This window comes from Leopardus geoffroyi, chromosome D3 (assembly GCF_018350155.1).
Source record: "Leopardus geoffroyi isolate Oge1 chromosome D3, O.geoffroyi_Oge1_pat1.0, whole genome shotgun sequence".
NCBI classification, from domain to species: Eukaryota; Metazoa; Chordata; class Mammalia; order Carnivora; family Felidae; genus Leopardus; species Leopardus geoffroyi.
The window spans coordinates 21483791-21505393 of NC_059339.1; the positions used below are offsets into that span (position 1 = coordinate 21483791).

The following is a 21603-nucleotide window of genomic DNA, read 5'->3' on the forward strand; positions in this document are numbered from 1 at the left end:
TACCCCTGCTCTCCTCCTCTCATCTGCCCCCAGGTCCTCTCCAGGTTCCCTTGTCATCCTGTGTCCCTTCTTTTCCATTTATTATCACCCTCTCTCCAGCCTCTGTGGCCTCTTGCCTGACTAGTGAGAGGCTGCCAAAGAGTCTCTGCCTCTTGGGGCCCACCTGCCAGGCCTTTCTATACATGGGGCTCATTTCTGAAAACACTTCTGCCCAAGACACCAACGGCATATTTCATGATACTAAGGAATGACTGTAACCTTTTAGGTAAATTATAGTATTAGGACTTTTAATTTTTTTTTTTTTTTTAATTTTTAAGTTTATGTATTTTTTTTTTTTTTAATTTTTTTTTTTTCAACGTTTATTTTTGGGACAGAGAGAGACAGAGCATGAACGGGGGAGGGGCAGAGAGAGAGGGAGACACAGAATTGGAAACAGGCTCCAGGCTCTGAGCCATCAGCCCAGAGCCTGACGCGGGGCTCGAACTCACGGACCGCGAGATCGTGACCTGGCTGAAGTCGGACGCTTAACCGACTGCGCCACCCAGGCGCCCCTAAGTTTATGTATTTGAGAGAGAAAGAAAACACAAGTAGAGGAAGGGCAGAGAGAAAGAATCCCAAGCAGGCTCTGTGCTATAGGCACAGAGTCCCACGTGGGACTCAAACTGATGAACCAGTGGAAGTTAGATGCTTAACCGACTGAGCCACTCAGGCTCCTGAGGACTTTTTTTTTTTTTAAAGGAGTACTTCTCAGGGCACCTGGGGGTTCAGTTGGTTGCATCTGACTCTTGATTTTGACTCAGGTCACGATCTCACAGTTTGTGGGATCAAGCCCTGCATCGAGCTCTGTGCTGACAGCACAGAGCCTGCTTGGGAGTCTCTCTCTCCCTCTCTCTGTCCCTCCCTCGCTCACATGCATGCACTCTCTCTCTCTCTCTCTCAGAATAAGTAAATAAACTTAAAAAAGTATAAAGTATAAAGGAGTACTTCACCTTCAGTGATACATAGTGAAATACTATAGATGAAGAGATATGATGCCTCAAGCTTAATAAAGAGTAAAAAGGAAGGTGAGAACATGTGGGATATAAATGAAATAAGACAGGCCATGAGTTGGGGTCCCTGGGTGGCTCAGTGGGTTAAACATCCAACTTCAGCTCAGGTCATGATCTCATGGGTTCATGAATTTGAGCCCCACATCAGGCTCTGTGTTGATAGCTTGGCGTCTGGAGCCTGCTTCAGATTCTGTGTCTCCCTCTCTCTGCCCCTCCCTCACTCAAGCTCTCTCTCTCTCTCTTAAAAATAAATAAAACAGGGGCGCCTGGGTGGCTCAGTCAGTTAAGCATCTGACTTCGGCTCAGGTCATGATCTCGCAGTCTGAGTTCGAGCCCCGCGTCAGGCTCTGTGCTGACAGCTCAGAGCCTGGTGCCTGCTTCAGATTATGTGTCTCCTCCTCTCTCTGTGCCTCTCCCCTGCTCATGCTCTGTTTCTCTCTGTCTCTCAATAACAAAATAAACGTTAAAAAATTAAAAAAATAATAATAAAAAAATAAATAAATAAAACATTAAAAATTTAATTAAAAAAAAAAAGATTGGCCATGAGTTGATAATCATCGAAGCTGCAATGATAGGGAAACAGGGATTTATTATACTAGTCTACTTTACCTATTTGAAATTTTCCATTAAAATAAAAAACTTGCAAAGGATCCCTTTTGTGATAAGAACATGTAAGGACAGCATGGCATCCAACTTCCCACCTGTGTTTCCAATTGCACCTAGACTATGCCTTAAGCTCACTCCATGTTACTTTCGGAAAGCCTAATGTACACAGGTTCCTGCTTGGCCCAATATGGTCCCTCATGCCAGACAGATAAGGTCTAGTCTCCCCTAACATCTGTATAAGGAACTTCAACATCCCTTCCTCTGTCATTCTATGACTATCTATTGTGCACATACTATGTGCCAAGCACAACACACAGCCTCTGCCCTCAGAGCACAGGCAAGTCAGGGGGAATGTGAGTAAACTTGGGTAGAGTTCCACTAAGGGTTCTGATGGATATTGGTCTGGGGTGACAGGAAGCACAGAATCTGAGTTGGCTGGGAGGGTGAGGGCCAGGAAGGTTCCCAGAGTGGGGGCCACCTGCACACAGAGGTGTTTTCTCCTCTTGCCCAAGTTCCCCCTCGCCTCTCTGTATAGATACTTTCTTCCCTTCAAGGCCAACTCAAATCCCACCTCCTGGGACACTATCACTGCCCTCCCAGGCAAGATGTAGCCCCACCAATATTCTGGGAAATGGAGCACATACTGTTTATGAAGGGACCACACAAATGCTTAGAGAAGCTGGCCAGGTCACATGCCTGAGGGTACAAGACAAGTCCAAGACTAGAGGGTGTGGCTGTTCTCTGGTAAAACAGAGGGCATGTGCTCATTCCAAAGTGCCAGCCTTCCCATGGCTGGCTGTGCATGTGGACCCAGTACTATAACTGAGGCTCTTCTATTTCTAGAAAGGCTAGATTTTATTATCTATAGTACAGTGTTGTGTCAAAGTATCTGCAATACACTGTTTTATGAATAATATAATCATGCATCATGTTGTATATACTATACAATTTCTCATATACAAATTCAAATAAAATCCAAATTTGTATATGAAATCTTCAAACTAAAAAAATGCAGCTCAGATATTTTAAAAATATTTTGTATCTTGAGGGCAGTGAAACTATTCTGTAATGGTGGCTACATGTCATTACAAATTTGTCTAAACCCATAGAATGTATAACACCAAGAGTGATCTGTAATGTAAACTACAAATACTGGGTGATAATGTGACAATGCAGGTTTACCAATTACAATAAATGTCCCACTCTGGTAGGGGATGTTGACAATGGAGGAGATTGTGCAGGTATGGAGACAGGGGGTATACAAGAAATCTCTCTTCCTTCCACTCAAGTTTGCTTTGAACCTACAACTGCTCTAAATTACAAAATGTATTATAAAAAAAAAAACAAAAAAACTCAAAGAAACCAAGAAACCCCACTTTATGGGCCAAACCAAATGTATCTGTAGTTCAAATTAAGTCCCAGATTGCAAGTTTATAATTTCTGGCATATTTCATGTTATTTGACACTTACTGGGTATTAACGCAGCTTTCTCATGTATGTGTGTTTTTCTTAATTTCAGGCTCCTTGCAGAAACAATATTTCACCTCCACTCACAAAACCTTTGGAGCCTGCTGGTGGGGACGAATCACTCCCCGAGCAGGCACTTACTTCTGACTGGCCTCCATCTCCAACAGGGCGGACAGAGCTGATGTTCCCTTCTTGCCAACTGGGGGGCCGGTAGACTCAAGGGAGTGTGTGGCAATGGGCCCGGTCATCTGTAAGCCTTTCATGGCGGTCCCTTTCTAAAGCAGAGAAGAGGAGACAAGACCATCAGCCTCAGTGGGCTCCCTTAGCAGATGCCACTCACAGCCCAGAGCGTGCCTGTCGTATCTGTTGTGCTTGAGGCTCTGGGAATCCAATTAACAGAGGCAAGTGACATGGGTTCCTGCTATTCAGTAAATGCTTAGAACAGCTTTTCACTTCAACTGAAGGTTCAAATGCCTGTCAACTCAAAACAAACTGCCTTCTTGAGGTGGGTTCCACAAATCACTTCACCCTTGTCGCACCACCAGGAAGTAAATAATGTTCTACCTAAATCACGGAAGAAGAAACTGAGTCCCAGAGAAGTTAAGTAACCTATCCCAAATCCCACTGAAGCTAGAGTTCAAGCTCTAGTCATCTGGTTTCAAAACCAAAGTTCTTTCTACCATGCACGGTCTTTCAGAAATGTTTCTAATTATAAGCAATGCTGTGTACAAAGGGTAGCCAGTGTGGGGGGAAGAACATGGAACTTGGGGTTAAAAACACAGCTAATGAAACATCACTACTCACAGCGAAAAGGAATGAATTACTGATACAAGCCACAAATTGTATGAACTTGGGTGAATCCCAGAGGCATTATCCTGAGTGAAAGAAGGCAGCTTCTCAAAAGGTTACACATTATATGATTCTGTGTATATGACTTTTGGAAAAGGCAACAGTACAGTGATGGAGAACAGGCCAGTGGCTGCCAGGGGTTACAGATGGAGGCAAAGTGTGACTATAAAGGGTGGCACGAGGGAGTTTTTTGGGAGTGATAGAACTACTGTGTATCCTGATTGTAGTTGTAGTGTTACATGAATCTATGCCTCTGTTAAAATTCAAAGACCTGTACACACACACACACACATACACACACACACACACACACAGAATCCCAGATCTGCCTTGTACTGGCTGGGCATATCCCATAACCCCATGAGCCTCAGTATCCTCACTGGGTGGTGTGGGGCTGAACACACCCAAGGTGCTGGAAATTCCAAAAGTAATGAGAGTTAAACAAGTATCGCTGCCACTACCCTCAAGTGACTTTTACTCAGTAATCCAGAGGAAGCAGCTGGGCTTGACATAGGGTCTCACCTGGGGAATGCACGAAGGATCTGTGTGTCCTCAGGTAGGCAAGGGTGGTCCCGTGCCACAGAACACTACCCACTGGCTGCCTGTACCCTATCCCTCCCTCCTTCACCCTGCACTAGAGGAGAACTCACTGTTTCAGAGTTAAGATAAATGCAACTGTAGAGTAAATAAACCGGTCAGAGGGAGGCCCCTGAGATAGGAGGAGACCAAGCACAGGCCCCACGGGGCCCACAGAGCCCTACCCGCATCATGCGATCTGAGCGATGCCGCCTGCGGATCCGGTTCAAACCCTCCACGAAGCGGATAAAACCATCCAGGAGCTGCCACTCTTCTTCATCCGCCCGGGGCCTGTCCCCATAGATGTCGCAATGGGCTTCCCCCTCTGTGATGCGCTTGGTGGCAGTGACACAGGCTGGCAGCAGCAGGAAGCGGGTCCTCCAGAACTTCAGAGACTCAATTAAGCTGTGGAGGGCCAAAGGGAGAAAAGGGGGTGTGGTGAGCAAAAGCAGACAATAAAAGCACGCCTAATAAACACCCCATCTCGACCCTGTCCTCAGAGTCAGTATGTGACGAGCAAGCTCCCCTTGAATAAGTGTTCGTCTGATGCTACATCTCATGGCTTCATTTAAAACACAAGCTTTTGGGGCGCCTGGGTGGCGCAGTCGGTTAAGCGTCCGGCTTCAGCCAGGTCACGATCTCCCAGTCCGTGAGTTCGAGCCCCGCGTCGGGCTCTGGGCTGATGGCTCAGAGCCTGGAGCCTGTTTCCGATTCTGTGTCTCCCTCTCTCTCTGCCCCTCCCCCGTTCATGCTCTGTCTCTCTCTGTCCCAAAAATAAATAAACGTTGAAAAAAAATTTAAAAAAATAAATAAATAAATAAAACACAAGCTTTGGAGGTAGGCCATGAAACGTGTGACATCCCAGAGATGTCAGAATGCTTCGTGCTGCCAGACTCAGTGGGGTTGTGGCTTTTTATCATCACAATCATAAATTATAAACACATAAAAATTAAAAACCAAAAATGAGACACCACAGGCAGTCAGGAAAAGGTTAAGAACATGATCTACGCTGACATTTCATCAAAGAGCACTTCATCACTGAAGTTTCTGTTGTTGTACTGTGGTAAAACATACATAGCAAAATGTGCCACGTTAACAATCCTGAAGTGTACACTTCTATGCCATCAAGTACGTTCAAACTGCTGTGCAACCAACACCACCACCCACCTTCTCACTGAGTTTTGTAACCCAGTGCAGATGTGCTTTTTGTTCTTCCATGTTTTCTAAAACAAACATCATCTTGTAATCAGAAAAAAAGGACAGACGTGTTAAAATTCAGGTACACCCAAGGCAGCCAGACGGAAAGCCAAAGCACACTCTCTGACCTGAAGTCCTCAGACCCAGCAGAACAGATATACTGATCTAAGTAATTCCACTTGTACTCCTCCAGCCGCTCATGGGAGAATTCCACCCAACAGGAGACGAACTCTGAGTCCGAGTGGGAGGGACAGAGGCTGTAGGTGTAGTGGATCTGGGCGGATTCATAAGGGTACCTGAAAAACAAAGGGCATGCCCAGAAGTCCAAAAGAGAATTCCCTCTCCTCCAATTCTTCTGGACCTTTCCATCTCCATATACTTAGCACCATCCTTGGCATTTCAACCCTCAAGTGCAGTAACCAACTCATCCCAAAGGACTGGAAACGGAAATTTCTTAGTTCTTAAACTTTGTCATTCTTTTAGCCTCCCATTCTTTATTTTTAATTGGCTTTCTAGGAATCAGGCTAAACATCATAGGCTGAATCATAATCCCTTTTAGAGGAAGGTGAGCTATAACCATAAAATAATCCTAGAGAACAAAACAGTAATACCAAGAAAAGGAAAACCAACCACTCAACCTATCTTGAATTATGTCATGCACATAAGTCATTATGTGCACAGCATGCATTACAAACACAAGTTAGTAATGTGGACACAATTCAGGACAGTAGGTGAAAACCTTAAATTTCCAAGGACTCACTTGGGAAGGTAACGTGTCACTGTGATCATCTTATCCTTCAGCGTCACTTTGTGGAACGTTCTGCCCATACTCAGCCAGTACTGGTCCTCCTCCTCAGGGCGGTTTCGGGACACAAGGCCTAACAGAGGGGGGGTTAAAATCATTTCCTCCATCTAGTTGAGGATCATTCCTTTAACAGGCAATTGCTTCTCTTCCATATACAGTCAGAAAAAGGAGAAACAAAAGAGGCAACTCTTTTGAGGGCCAGTTTCATGGAAAAGACTTATTTTTGGTAAAAAAAAAAAAAAAAAAAAAAAAAAAAAAGTCCTGAAGTTGGCAGAAATTTTCTGTTACTAAACCAGCCAGCAGCAGATTAGAGCCCGGGGTGCTGACAGCATCCAGAAGACACACTCAAAGCTGAACAGCCTGATTCCTCAGCCTTGGAGAAGGAAAGCTCTGGATTAGATGTTAATGGGCTAAGACTCAACTCTGGGACTGAAATGAAACTCCACTCCACTCAAGCACAAGCTGCCACTCTGGCAGTTAAGGTCCTCGCCCCCAGTGTGGCAGCCAACCCACCTTTAGTTTCCGTGACTCCCACACTATAACCATGCTTTGGTCTTTTTTTTTTAAGTTTATTTATTTATTTAGAAAGAAAGAGATAGGGAGCATGCACAAGCCAGGGAGGGGCAGAGAGAGAGGGAGAGAATCCCAAGCAGGCTCCATGCTGTCAGCACAGAGCCCCAAGTGGGGCTCCATCTCCCAAACCATGAGATCATGACCTGAGCTGAAAGCAAGAGCCAGAGGCTTAACCAACTGAACCATCCAGGCACCCAAAACCATGCTTCAGTTGTAATTTTCTTCTCTAAACATTTGCTCCTGTTGCTTTTTCTGCTTTCTCTTTCTGGGCCATCAAGATCCCACAGATCACTTAAGGTCACCATCAAAATTGCCACTACTCCAGTAAGCTAGCAGATCCCATCAGCAGTTTGAATTTTACCCTGGATGTGGCTCCACATGTGCGTGTCTCACACCCTTTCAAAGTGGAGGTTCCATGAGGCTGGGGCCCAAATCTTGTTTGTCTTTAAATTTTCTGTAGCACCTGACAAAATGCCATGCCCACAGCAGGTATCGAAAACATACTAGGTGAATTGAATTGTGCATAGAAAGAGGGAAATTCTGAGGAATCAAGAAAACTGTAAGCTTTTAAGAGAGTAAAAATAGTGCCTCGATGGACAACTGAGCAAAGACAAGATTCTTGTGATCTAGAAATGAAACCAGGTGCCCTCATGCAGTTCTGAGAGACAGTCACACAGGGCAGGCAGCATGGGAGTTGTCAAGATGAGAGGATGGCAGAGGTTGAAAGGACCTTCACTAGGAATGCAAAATTTCCCAGGTGATAGTGAGGGGCGGCAGTCAGGCTGCATATAAGAGGACAGGCTTTGACTCAGAGGACCCTAGGTTAAACCCCATCACTTCCATTTGTCAGCAGTGTGCCCTTGGGTACCAAACCTCTCTGAGTCTCACTTTCTGCAACTAGAGTGTGTCTGAGGGCCCCCATCCCTGCATTCCTTCTTTCTTGCAACAACCCCCTGCTGGCTGTAAAGAAGACAAAGTCATGGGATAATGTTCATGAGCACCTAGCACAGTACTCAGACCCCACTCTAAATTAGTTCCTGTTTCGGGGCATCTGGGTGGCTCAGTCGGTTAAGTGTCCAACTTTAGCTCAGGTCATGATCTCGCAGTTCATGTGCTGGAGCCCCACGTTGGGCTGTCTGCTGTCAGCACAGAGCCCGCTTCAGATTCTCTGCACCACCACCCCATCCCGCCCCCACTTGTTCTCTAAATAAATTAATTAAATAAATACATAAATAAAAAAAAGGAAAGAAAAAAATTAATTGGTTCCTGTTTTCATCCTGCACAGCACTCTTGACAATCTGTGATCAAATAAATACTTGTGGTTTATTTAGTCTAATGCTTGTTTTGCCCAGTAGACAATAAACTTTGAGGAGAGGGCTGAGGCTATTCTGTTCACTACTGGAACAGGGTCCCCCTCATAACTGGTAGTCAACAAATCTTCAATCAGAAGCAATCTCACTTATGATAGTCACTTTTCCAATAACTAATAAACAACAATGATACCATTTTGTTACTACAGAAATAAAAGGATTAAATTTATCACAGGAAAAAATAGCCAGAAAGAGTATGGTCAGGTGAGTAGACTGGCCAACTAGCCATGACATGAGACTCATGAATCAACCAGAGCAGAAGTGGATGCCAGAGGAATTATGAACCTCTAAGGGCTATTCTAGAGAAAAGCAGGTAGGAAGGCTAGATGGGGCCACTGACGCTAAATAAAGATTAATTCATTCCACTATTCCTGGGATAAAGAACAAAATCCTTCACGTGGCCCTGTGAGGCCTGGGTCTCCTGACATGCCTGGCCACATCTCCAGCTTACTCCCTGTGCTCCATCCCACCAGTCTTCTTTTTGTTGCCCAGAAAGTGTCACAGTGCCTCCTGCCACAGAACCTTTGCACATACTAATCCCTCTGCCTGGCATGTTCTTCCCATATACTTCTACCCACTCCCAACCTGGTTCTCTTCCTAGTAACTCTTGCACATAGTTTAGGTCTCACCTCAAACATCACCTCCTCACGGAAGCCATCCCTGACCCTCCAGACCAGATCAAGACCAATATTAAATATCCTTATAGCCCTTTGATTTTTCCTTCACAGTCTTTATCACAACAAGGAATTATATTATTTCATAGTATGATTAATGTTATATTTCCCCACTGGGCTATAAATGCCCCACAGAGCAAGGGCTTCAAAAATACTGTTGAGTGAATGAATGAATGAATGAATGAATGAATATATTTATCAACCCATATTGTTGTATGCCAGGCACGGTGGTCTCCAATGTAAAGGATAAAAACGTGAGGTTGACATAGTCCTGGAACTCAAGAAGATTACTATTCAGTACAGTCTAGAAAATAAAAAGAAAACAACAAGTGATAAATAACATAATGGGCTCCCAAGAAAATCCAGAGGGAGCCCAAAGCTTCATCATAAGCAACAAGGCCTGGACTGGATAGACCACCAAGCTCTCTATCACAGATCCATACTTCTTTGATTTTCTGGCCAGAGGCACTCTAATGGAGTCAAAGATGATCTGAGGTTTTGAGCTGGGAGGTTAGGAAAGTGGGGAATCTCATTAGCTGCAAGGAGGAAGCAGGAGCCTAACAGGTACTTACTGATTGTTCTGGGAAATGATCCCTGCTTTCTGGTTCTAGGCACCCATACTTAATTCTCTCTACCTGACTTATTTCAGAAGAGCTCTCTGGAGCCTGGCTGTAACTCAATTGGCATCACTGAGTCTCTGTCACTTAGTGTCTGCCACTCACAGATGATCCATTCTTGCTTCAATGTGCTAAGCTTCAGCAACAAGTAAGAGAAGATGAATCCAGAATGGGGGGGCAGGGCGGGAAGTATAAACTTCAGGTTTACAAAACATCTGAGAACCTGCTGTGTGCCAGGTACTGTGCTAGAAATAAATATTGGGTCTAAAGGGACGCCTGGATGGCTCAGTCGGTTGCATGTCCGACTTCAGCTCAGGTCACAATCTCACAGCTTGTGAGTTCGAGCCCCGTGTCGGGCTCTGTGCTGACAGCTCAGAGCCTGGAGCCTGCTTCGGATTCTGTGTCTCCCTCTCTCTCTGCCCCTAACCCACTCGCATTGTCTGTCTCTCCCAAAAATAAAAATAAACATTAAAAAAAGTATATTGGGTCTAAAATATGCACTATGTACTTTGACAGTTCAGTCCTGGCTCAGCTACCTGCTACTCCAGGGTATTGCCAAAGCCAGGCTATAACATTCCTGAACTGGGTCATATCCTCTTCCTTAAAAGGAGAGTGGTAGATTAAAGAAAATTTTAAGATAAATCTGGGCCTAGTGGAGACTATATTCCTCATGTAAAGTAAAATTTTGTGAATTTTGTGTTGAAAAATAATTACTCCTAAATTTGTCTATTCCCTACCATCTTGAGAACGTACTCGTACAAATTTAGTTGAAAAGAAAAAATACAAGTCCCCAGAGAAAAACTCACCTCGGCTATAGAGTGGGCTGCTGCTCAGCGGGGGTGGGACAGCAGGGTTGGGTTTCTGTGCCTTGGGCTGCACTATGATTTGGTAGCCCTGCATGAGACGCTGGCAGATGAACTCTTCAAACACCTGCTGGGCCGTCATCTGCACACCTTCCTCATCCCTCCTGAGAAAACAGACGGTTGTTCACATGGGTGTGCTTGGCCCAGGTCAGAGTGACACTCAGAGTCTATACTCCCATCCTCTGTTTTTGCTTTGACCCCACAAGCCAGCCCTGATAACCATTGTATGGTGGTTTATAAAACTATCAATCTATAAACCAGTTTTGGGAGAAATGATCAGTTGAAAAGAGGCAGAAGAAGAAGGCAAATAAAAGCTAAAAGCCAATTTTAGAAAAGAAGATCAGGGATGCCTGGGTGGCTCAGTCAGTAGAGCGTTCAACTTTTGATTTTGGTTCTGGTCATGATCCCACAGTCGTGAGATCGAGCCCCATGTCGGGCCCTGTGCTGACAGCATGGAGCCTGCTTGGGATTCTCTCTCTCTCTCTCTCTCTCTCTCTCTCTCTCTCTCTCCCCCTCTCTCTCTGCCCCTCCCCTGCTTGTGCACATACTCTCTCTCAAAATAAATAAACATTTTTTTTAATTAAAAAAATTTTATCTTTCTCTCCCTCTGCCCCTCTCTCCAGCTAGTGCACTCTCTAAAACTTAAAAAAAAAAAAATGTTTTTAATTAAAAAAAAATTTTATTTATTTATTTTTTCTTTTAATTTTTTTTTTAACGTTTATTTATTTTTGAGACAGAGAGAAACAGAGCATGAACGAGGGAGGGTCAGAGAGAGGGAGACAGAGAATCTGAAACAGGCTCCAGGATCCGAGCTGTCAGCACAGAGCCCGACGCGGGGCTTGAACTCACGGACCGCGAGATCATGACCTGAGCCGAAGTCGGCGGCTCAACCGACTGAGCCACCCAGGTGCCCCAAAATAAAATTTTAAAAAGAGATTTAGTGTGTCCAGAACAAATGCAACAGAAAAATATGAGAAAGGATCAATGAGGACAAATGGCTAAAGGAGGCATGTCAATGGAACTCTAAAAAAAAATTGACAGTTCTTGCTTCAATAAAATTCTCTAAACAGAAAAGGAAGACACAGGCTTGAAAATGCAGTGTTTTGATGCATACCCCAAACCCTCCTCTGACACCGACCTGTCGATGTCTGCTTCTGGGAGGAGATCATAACAGCCCTCCGTGTAGTCGTTCTGCAGGCCCTGGCGGTCAGGGAAGTAGTCGGTGGTGAGGGGGAGACACGCCGGAGTAGTGAGAGACTTCCAGTCCACTCCAACTGTGCAACAGAAGCCTGGCACTACAGGGGGAGCAGACAGTGTCAGAACTGCCTCGTGTAACAGGGGAGAAAGGTACGTGTGGTCACCAGGGCAGGTGTGGGACATGGGTGGGGTGGGGGAGAGGAGTGAAAGGTGACAAAATTGCCAGGAAAGGGATGGAAAAGAAGAAAGGGGGTGGGGGAGGGAGGAAGAGAGAAACAGAGTTTGTTAGATAATGCAGTGCAAGTGCTTATCCAATCCCATCATGCAAATGGGATTCACAGCTGATATTTTTCATTTTTTGCCGATCTTCAGCTAACAGCCACGATGCCAGTGAGGTTACTGCAGGGTAGCACAGGCAGTGTTATGCATCGAAGCAAATCAACATTCCAAGAGCAGAAAACAGGCTCAAGCCAGAGCCTCTCTGGAGGACTGCAGAGTGGCTGGTGGGGAAAGAAGAGCTCAGCCAGGTTTTGGAGCAATCAGCACATGGTAGCAGAATTCAGGAATACTTTCAGAATTGCAAAAACAGGTCACAGATCCAAAAGGGTAGGAGGAGAAATCAAAGAAGGGTGTCTGGGAAAGTTACAAGGCCATAACTTCAAGAGACAGACTTTAACAATCTAGAAACGAAAGCTGCAATCAGCAGAGTGGGCCCAATCACATGGATCTGTCCTAAATCGCCTGCTCTTTGGTTAAAGCAGGGTTTCTCCACCTTGGCACTACTGACATTTTGGACTGGAAAATTCTTTGTCTTGGGGGGCTGTCCTTTGTATTTTAGGATTTGAACAGCATCCCTGGACTCTACTTACTAGATGCCAGTGGCATCTCCTGGTTGTAAAAACCAAAAATGTCTGCAGATGTTGCCACATGTCCCCCCAGGGACCAAATCATCCCCAGTTGAGAATCACTGACTTAAGGTAATAGGGAAGTTATCTCTTTAAGTAATTTAAGCAAATATTATTTTTCAAATCTTTATACAAGGGAGAAATCTGAAGCAAAAACACTCCATGACTTTGCCTCTGAGTATCAAGCAAGGGACACCTTAAACACCTTATCTTTGGGGTGCCAGGATGGCTCAGTTGGTTACGCATCCGACTCTGGATTTCGGCTCAAGTCATGATCTCACGGTTGTGAGACTGAGCCCCACGTTGGGCTCCACGCTGAGTGTGTAACCTGCTTGGGATTCTCTGTCTCCATCTCTCTCTGACCCTCCGCAGCTCACACTCGCATGAACATGTGCGCGCTCCCTCTCTAACAGTAAGTAAGTAAATAAATAAATAGCACCTTATCTTTTGCACAGTGCTAATGCACCTTACATTGTGATTCACCTCTGTCTCATTCACCCTATCTCATCAGCTGACACATGGCCTCCTCGGAGCAGGTACTGCGACATCACTGACCCCTTTAAACACCTGGCCAAGCCGAACCTCCCATAAGTTACTCAGTCAGAAGCCTCTCTGCTTAGGGATCTTTCCACCACATAGTGACACACACACACTACCCAATACGACAGAGTCCCACTGAACCTAGAGTTAAAGGACAAGAAGAGGACCTGACGCATGTGATAAGTCATAGTGGGAAACACGCCCCGTGTAGCACCACTGCCTTAGGAAATTGCAACAAAACTAACTCCCTGATCTATACAGGTCTAGGGTATTTTATTTGTTTGTTTGTTTGTTTGAATTCTATTTTAGTGTGGTAAGCACACTTAACATGAGAGCTACTCTTGGCAAAATTTTAAGAGTACAACACAGGAATGCTAACTTGGGCACAGCGTTGTGCAGCAGATCTCTAGAATTTATTCATCATGCATAACTGGAACGTTATATCCACTGATTAGCAACTCCTCACTTCCACCTCCCCTCAAGCCCCTGGCAACCACCATTCTACTCTCTGATTCTGTGAGTTTGACTATACACAGGCCTTGATAACTCATTAACACTTCAAGAATTAAAAAATCACAATCCAAAAGAACCTAACTGATCACCCCAATTTCCCGATATGGCAGATGAAGGAGTAAGCTTGTTCCTAGTTCCCAGTTAGAACCAGGAGCAGAAGGAAGACACCCAATCAAAACTACAGTGGGAAGCCAGAAGCAGAAGACAGTTGAATATGCTGTCTTAGATCGTTCTGGCTCTCATTAGCTTCCTGACCCTCTGGATCATAAACATCCTTCAGAAATGTTTTCTGCTGGGCACACACCAAGATACAAACATTCAAATGTCTGGTCCAAAATCCCATGGTGAGAAAAGTTCCTGATTCTTAGTTTAATGATGTTTTTTCCTTGGGCAAACAGTGTGGCCTCTTTTCTAACTCCAATATCTTTATGCCCTATAGAGAAGGACTCTGAAGAGGGCCCACAACAGAACCGTTGAATTAACAACGATAAACATGGATTCCAAAATCCAGTGCTAGGGTTGTACAGAAAAAGTAGGCTCATCTATTCATTGTTGGCAGCATTCTGGAAAATAATCATCCTGCCAACCATACTTTGGGGGAAATATATTCCAGGATGTGAACTGAAAGAAAAGATATACCCACTGCACCATGTACTATACCTGTATTCAATAGTATTGCTAAAATGACCCCCAATAATAAATGATTTTTCAAACTGGGATGTAATGTGTTTGATACATGTGCTAAGTCACTAAAAATGACTAGCGGGGGGACACGTGGTTGCTCAGTGGGTTAAGCATCCAACTCTTGGTTTCAGCTCAGGTCATGATCTCGAGGTTCCTGGGTTTGACCCCCCACATTGGGCTCTGTGCTGGCAGTGTGGAGCCTGCTTGGGATTCTCTCTCCCTCTCTTTCTGCCCTTCCCCGACGTGTGCACACATGTGCGCATTCATGCTCACTCTCTCTCAAAATAAAACATTAAAAAAAATGACTAAGGGCTTTTGGGTGACTCAGTTGGTTAAGCATCCAACTCCTGATTTCAGCTCAGGTCATGATCTCATAGTTGGGAGATCGAGCCCTGCATCAGGCTCCACACTGGATGTGGAGCCTGCTTAAGATTCTCTTTCTCCCTCTCTCTCCCCTTCCAATGCATGAGTGCGTTCTCTCTCTCTCTCTCTCTCAAAAAAAAAAAAAAAAGAGGGGTGCCTAGGTGGCTCAGTCAGTTAAGTATCCAACTTGGGCTCAGACCTTGATCTTGTGGTTCATGATTCAAGCCCTTGCGTCAGGCGCTGTGCTGACAGCTCAGAGCCTGGAGCCTGCTTCAGATTCTGTGTCTCCTCTCTCTCTGCCCCTCCCCCACTCATGCTTGGTCTGTGTCTCTCAAAAATAAACATTAAAATTTTTTTTAAATAATAGAAAAAGAAAAACAATGACTAATATGAGGAGTCAGAAGAAGTAGTAAAAGGATTATTTAGTTAATTATAAGTGGGAAGAAAGATTCAGTGATGTATATCTACTGGTCACAGCTAAGTAAACTAAAGTCTACCAGGTGGTAGGATTTTTTTTTTTTTTTTTGTATTCTGCTATTATAGATATTTAGATGTGCTCTTCCTGCAGATATTTCAACAGATAAAGATGATTTTAAAAAAATGCAACCCAGTCAAACAATTTCAACTACAAGTATGTAAACAGTTCTAGTCCCTCTTATTCCTTTGTTCCCCAGAGCCATCACAAGGCCTTTAAGGGCTAAGGCCAGTTCTGAATTGGCGTAAGGACCTCATGGGAATTCCATTACCCTTCCCACGTGCTGCCGAATCACATTCCAGAAGAGGTTATTTGGCCACTCCCCTCTTCACTTTCCACTGGAGAGGCTGAAATTTTTTCCTTTACCACATTGCCTTCTGGTACCCAGAGATGTATGGACTTCCCACAGAGCTCCCCCTTGCTTCCTCATGCTCTGACCACCCCTGCCCTGACCCCACCCCAGTCAGCTGCTCCCTCTTACTTGGATCTGGAGAGGTAGAAACACTGTCCTCTAGAGAATCCTTGTTTTGGGTCCTAGGATTCATACCTATGGAAAGACGAAAACAGCTTAATGAGGTTCATTCTATAAAATAAAGAAATAAATGAAAGTACTGGCCAGTTATGGTTGGAAAAGCCCAAAATCATAGCTAAAAATAAAAATGTGAACCAAGTACAAATTCTGTGAATATTTCAAACAGCACAAAAGAATCAATCAAAGAAAAATGAGCAATCTAAAACTTGGGAATGATCCAGAACGTTACTCTGAGGTTATCAATACCATTCTTTGCCCAATGAGACCATTAGCATTGGCTTACATGCACACGCGCACACACACACACACACACTAGCAAAAAGCAATCCACCATAGGGGCGCCTGGGTGGCGCAGTCGGTTGAGCGTCCGACTTCAGCCAGGTCACAATCTCGCGGTCCGTGAGTTTGAGCCCCGCGTCGGGCTCTGGGCTGATGGCTCAGAGCCTGGAGCCTGTTTCCGATTCTGTGTCTCCCTCTCTCTCTGCCCCTCCCCCGTTCATGCTCTGTCTCTCTCTGTCCCAAAAATAAATAAACGTTGAAAAAAAAAAAAATTAAAAAAAAAAAAGCAATCCACCATTTATTTTAAGAAAATGGCTATATTTCAAAGTCACTTCAACTAATTGGATAAATCTTTAGCAAAAACAAAATGACCTATTTAAAGTTTATTTCACTTATCAGTCATCATTATCTGGAATTTCCTTCTCCAAATCATAGCTTTCTGGAATATGACCTAAGACATAATAAAACTCACCACTTTAAGAGAAAAACAATGATTTTCCCTATAAGTGTCTGAAAGAAAAAACAGAAAGATCTTTGAAATGCAACTTATTGCCTGAAAAGTAACAGAACTAATTTTAAAGTACACATCAATATTTATTTTTTTATGTTTATTTATTTTTGAGAGAGAGAGAGCGAGAGACAGACAGAGTGTGAGCGGGGCGGGGGTGGGGGGAGGGACAGAGCAAGAGGGAAAGAATCCGAAGCAGGCTCCAGGCTCTGAGCTGTCAGCACAGAGCTTGACACAGGGCTCAAACTCATGAGCCTCGAGATCATGACCTGAGCCAAAGTGGGACGCTTAACCGACTGAGCCACCCACGTGCCCCAAAGTACATATCAATGTTTAAAGGTCCCTTTCTAGACACATATACTTACTAGAAAATTATGGTACTATGAAAAAGATTGGGAAAATCCTCACCAAACTTCAACAGTGGCTACCTCCAAGGAGAAAGCTGGGGAGGTGACAGGAGGTAAACCAGAACTTACAGTTTTTATTCTAGATACTTTTGTGTCATCTGAATCTTTTATAACAAGAATAAATACGTATAAGTCCCTCATGGAGTCTTTGAAAGGACAAGCCACAACATGGGAGAAAACATCTGCAAATCACCTATCTAGCAAAGGACTTGTAGCCAGATTATATAAACAGCCCTCAAAACTCAAGAACAAGAGCACAACTTAATGAGAAATAGGGCAAAAGATTTGAACATTTCACTGAACACATACAGAAACCAAATAAGCACATGAAAAGATGCTCAACTTCCTCAGCCATTAGGGAAATGGCAAGTTAAAAGTACAGATACCTCTACAGACCTCTTGAAATGGCTAAAATGACAAGTCATGCCAAATGTGAACAAGATGTGGAACAATGGAAACCCTTATTCACTGATGGTAGGAATGCAGAATGGTGCACGGCTTTGGAAAACAGTTTAAAAAAAATAGTAACTTTTTTTTTAACGGTTTATTATTTCTGAGAGACAGAGAGCATGAGCAGGGGAGGGGCAGAAAGAGAGGGAGACACAGAATTTGAAGCAGGTTCCAGGCTCTGAGCTGTCAGCACGGCAGCTTCTTTAAAAGTTAAACAGGGGCGCCTGGGTGGCTCAGTCGGCTAAGCGGCCGACTTCGGCTCAGGTCATGATCTCGCCATCAGTGAGTTCAAGCCCTGCGTCGGGCTCTGTGCTGACAGCTCAGAGCCTGGAGCCTGTTTCAGATTCTGTGTCTCCCTCTCTCTGACTCTCCCCCATTCATGTTCTGTCTCAAAAATAAATAAACGTTAAAAAAAAAAAAAGTTAAAAAAAAAAGTTAAACAGATAGGGGTGCCTGGTTGGCTCAGTCAGAAGAGCATGTGACTCTTGATCAGGTTAAGGTTGGTTAAGCAGCCAACTTCAGCTCAGGTCATGATCTCATGGTTCCTGAGTTCAAGTCCTGCGTTGGGCTCTGTGCTGACAGCTCAGAGCCTGAAGCCTGCTTTGGATTCTGTGTCTCCTCTCTCTCTGTCCCTCCCCTGCTCACACACTCTCTCTCTCAAAATAAATAACCATTAAAAAAAATTTTTTAATAAATACATAAAAATAAAAGTTAAATAGATATTTTACCGTTTGACCCAGCAATTCCATGCCTACGAACTTACTCAAGAGAAATAAAAAAAACTGTTATGTAAATGTTTACAGTAGCTTTATTCATAGTTCCCCAAACCTGGAAACAGTCCATATATTTTGCAAATGAAGGGATAAACAAACTAATACATTCATATGATGGAATGCAACTCAACAATGAAAAGTAATGAACATTCAACAACTTGAATGAATCTCAAATGAATTATATGCTGAATAAAAGAAGCCGGACTCAAAAAGCTACATACTGTATGATTCCATGTGCATGACATGCTGGGACAAGACAAAACTAAAGGGAGAGAGAACAGATCATCGGTTGCCAGGGGACAGGGGTGCGGCTGAGTACAAAGGGGCCACCCAAAAGAATGTGGGGTGAAATGGAAATGTTCTGTATCTTGATGTGTTGGTGGTTATATGACTGCATGCATTTGTCAAAACTCACAGAACTGTACACTAAAAACAGTGAATTTTACTGTATGTAAATTTTAAAATTAATAAATTTTTAAGAATTTAAAAAGAGATATCACATGGCCAAACAATTTTAGAACTTCTTTTTTGGAACTGCCTTCAGTAGATTTTTTTTTTTTTATTACCATTCATCATAAGATACAACTGGTTTATTAAGTCAAATAAGCATAGTGTTTCATTTTATTCAAACCCCTACTGTGAGGCAGATATGAATAAGGTACTATTCCCCTTCTACAGATGAACTAAAGCTCAGAGAAGTGAAGTAACTTACTGAAGATCACACAGTAAGTAGGTGAAACCAGCATTTAGACTCTGCTCAACTCTACAGACGCCTTATTTCCTGACTCTCCATCTGGGGCACCAGTTTTCAGCTATTGAAAATGTTATCTCTTCTTTGTCAACAGTCAAAAGCCATTTGGAGCTAAATTTTCTGAAAAAGCTATCCTGGCTGACAACATCCATTTTCATGCAAACACAAAGCGAACTATTAAGAAGCAACGAAGTGGATTTTCTTGTTTAGCCTGAGAACTGGTATGAAGGCAATTACAAAATCAGAATTCTCAAAGCATTCTGAGCAATAGGAAATTATTAAATACATTACCTCACAAGTTGAGATGCTAAATTTGGTCATTAGAGAATCTTTCTTTCTTTCTTTCTTTCTTTCTTTCTTTCTTTCTCTCTCTCTCTCTCTCTCTTTCTTTCTTTCTAGAAAACTGAATCCAGACTTGGTCTGTAAGAACTGAAATTCTTAGACTAATAAAAAAACAGTTCAACTTATAATTTTGTGGGCAATTCCTTGAGCTCAAAGAGGCAACCAATAGGATCCTAGACAAGAACTGCACCATCTCTAACAGACAAAAGCACATATAAGGCCGCCAGTCTTTTATGCTACACACACACACACACACACACACACACACTTTACTTTTTAAAAACAATGAAAAATATTTAAAGAAATATTTTAGGCTCTTTCATGAGGCTCTTTATACACAGTTTCCTTGCAGTTCAATCTAACATACTGCCTCTCCCACCAGCTCTGCCTATGAGACTTATTTTCAGTCAAACGTGCTGGCTGTTGGCATATGACAAGTCCCACAACTTGAGATGACCAACATGAGACCTCACGGTCAGTCAGTTCTGCTCTAACCTAATATTTGTGAATGAGACCTCACTCTCAACATTCAAAGCCAGACATTCACCTTGGGGAGCCAATGCTGAAAGTCACCATCTTAGCTTGGCCTTTTGACATCTGTTCAGAGTCAAGAAGTCTGAACGTGTTCTTCGCTTGCTAACCTCAGGCCAAAATGGGTAATCCATGTGGGACCTTTGGGACTGACCCTGGGTGACATCTAGAAGCCTGTGTGTGGGACTAGTCATTTCTCCTCTCTGGACTACAGACATGGCACTTTCTCACAAAAATCCCAAGCCTGTGGGGCGCTTGGGTGGCTCAGTCGGTTGGGCGTCCGACTTCGGCTCAGGTCATGATCTCACGGTCTGTGAGTTCGAGCCCTGTGTCGGGCTCCGTGCTGACAGCTCAGGGCCTAGAGCCTGCTTCAGATTCTGTGTCTCCCTCTCTCTGATGCTCCCCCGTTCATGCTTTGTCTCTCTCTGTCTCAAAAATAAATAAATGTTAAGAAAAAAAAAAATCCCAAGCCTGAGTGAATGACTCTGAGGCCCTTTCCTCCAGTTTCAGCATGCTGTTTTACTTTTACTTCAGCTCTCAGGCTGCTACATGTACCTAATACTCAACACAAATACCAAGCTGCAGATTCTGCGTCCTAATATCACAGGGAAAGAAAGCATGGCATCTAGTTATTTTCTTTTCCAAAACTATCTAGAGCACTTATTCCCCAATGAAGGGAATGACAGTGGCTGAGAAGTCTTATAAATGGGTGCCCACTTAAAGAAACATAGGGATAAAAACTATCTCCCCAGGAGGGAGGGGGGTGGGAGACAGGTGATAGATACTAGGGAGGGCACTTGTGATGAGCACTGGGTGTTGTATGTAAGTGATGAGTCACTGAATCCTACTCCTGAAACCAATATTGCACTCTATATTAACTAAAATTACACACACACACGCACACACACACAACCCACACACGCTATCTCCCCAGTTCCATTGACCACCTGATCCCTGCTGGGCAACATGGTGAAAAACAGGAGTACAGGTACAAGGCTCTAGCCAACAATGCTCGAAATGAAAGTCTACAGGCCAGGAGGGAAACCCACAGAGACACCACTCCTGTGAATCGTGACTCACATATGAATCATGTCCAAATGCAAGAGAAAATCTGAGTCACGCTTGAGTGCCTGCAGATGGTACAAACTGTCAGGCCCAGGAGGTGAAGGTGGGGTCACAGATGAGGTTCTCTCATTTCTTTTCAATTTTTTAACAAATGAAAAGGTAACTAACTATTTATTTAGACCTCACTTTGTCCCCAAACAAGAACCTAGTGTGACAATTTTGCGTTAAGGAGCCCAATCTACTTTTGCTCCTTATAACAACCCTGTGAAGCAGGTAGGCAGGTGAAGATCTTTATGCCCGTTATACAGATGATGAACCTGAGCAGCAGCAAAGGCTGAAGGCTAAACTCCAAAGACCATGATGGGCGGGGCTGGGACACTCCCTCATGTATCATAAGGCAGCAGAGGTCACATGTTCAAACCGCATGGTATCACTGGAACCACTAAGTCCAGCTCCCCATGAGAGGGCTTCCCTTTCATCATTGTTACCCTGCACAAAACTACTTCAAATAGAATCCCAAGTGAATGGAGAGCCAGAGCTCCCCGAGGTGAGGAGAACTGGTGTCTTAATCATTTTGTTTCTCCTCAGACCTTAGCACAGTGCCTACAGTTCAATAAACATTTCTGGAATGAGTGAGAGTAT

General features: G+C 43.9%; 1 protein-coding gene across 14 annotated transcripts in view; it reads right to left on the reverse strand.

Annotated features, from left to right (window-relative positions):
- Positions 1-21603, reverse strand: part of DEPDC5 (DEP domain containing 5, GATOR1 subcomplex subunit) — a 129506-nt gene that overhangs the window by 41927 nt on the left and 65976 nt on the right. For 7 of the 14 annotated variants that reach the window (XR_006707910.1, XM_045459725.1, XM_045459732.1 and 4 more), the window contains 7 exons: positions 15805-15870; positions 11785-11968; positions 10590-10750; positions 6505-6622; positions 5873-6040; positions 4733-4952; positions 3264-3397 (listed from right to left, as the gene is read on the reverse strand). Coding sequence is in view for 13 of the 14 variants with exons in the window: in XM_045459725.1 (XP_045315681.1) it covers positions 3264-3397; positions 4733-4952; positions 5873-6040; positions 6505-6622; positions 10590-10750; positions 11785-11968; positions 15805-15870 (1051 nt within the window). In the remaining variant the exon portion in view is untranslated. The remainder of the gene's footprint in view (positions 1-3263; positions 3398-4732; positions 4953-5872; positions 6041-6504; positions 6623-10589; positions 10751-11784; positions 11969-15804; positions 15871-21603) is intronic. The other 7 variants (XM_045459735.1, XM_045459729.1, XM_045459726.1 and 4 more) reach the window with 1 other exon arrangement.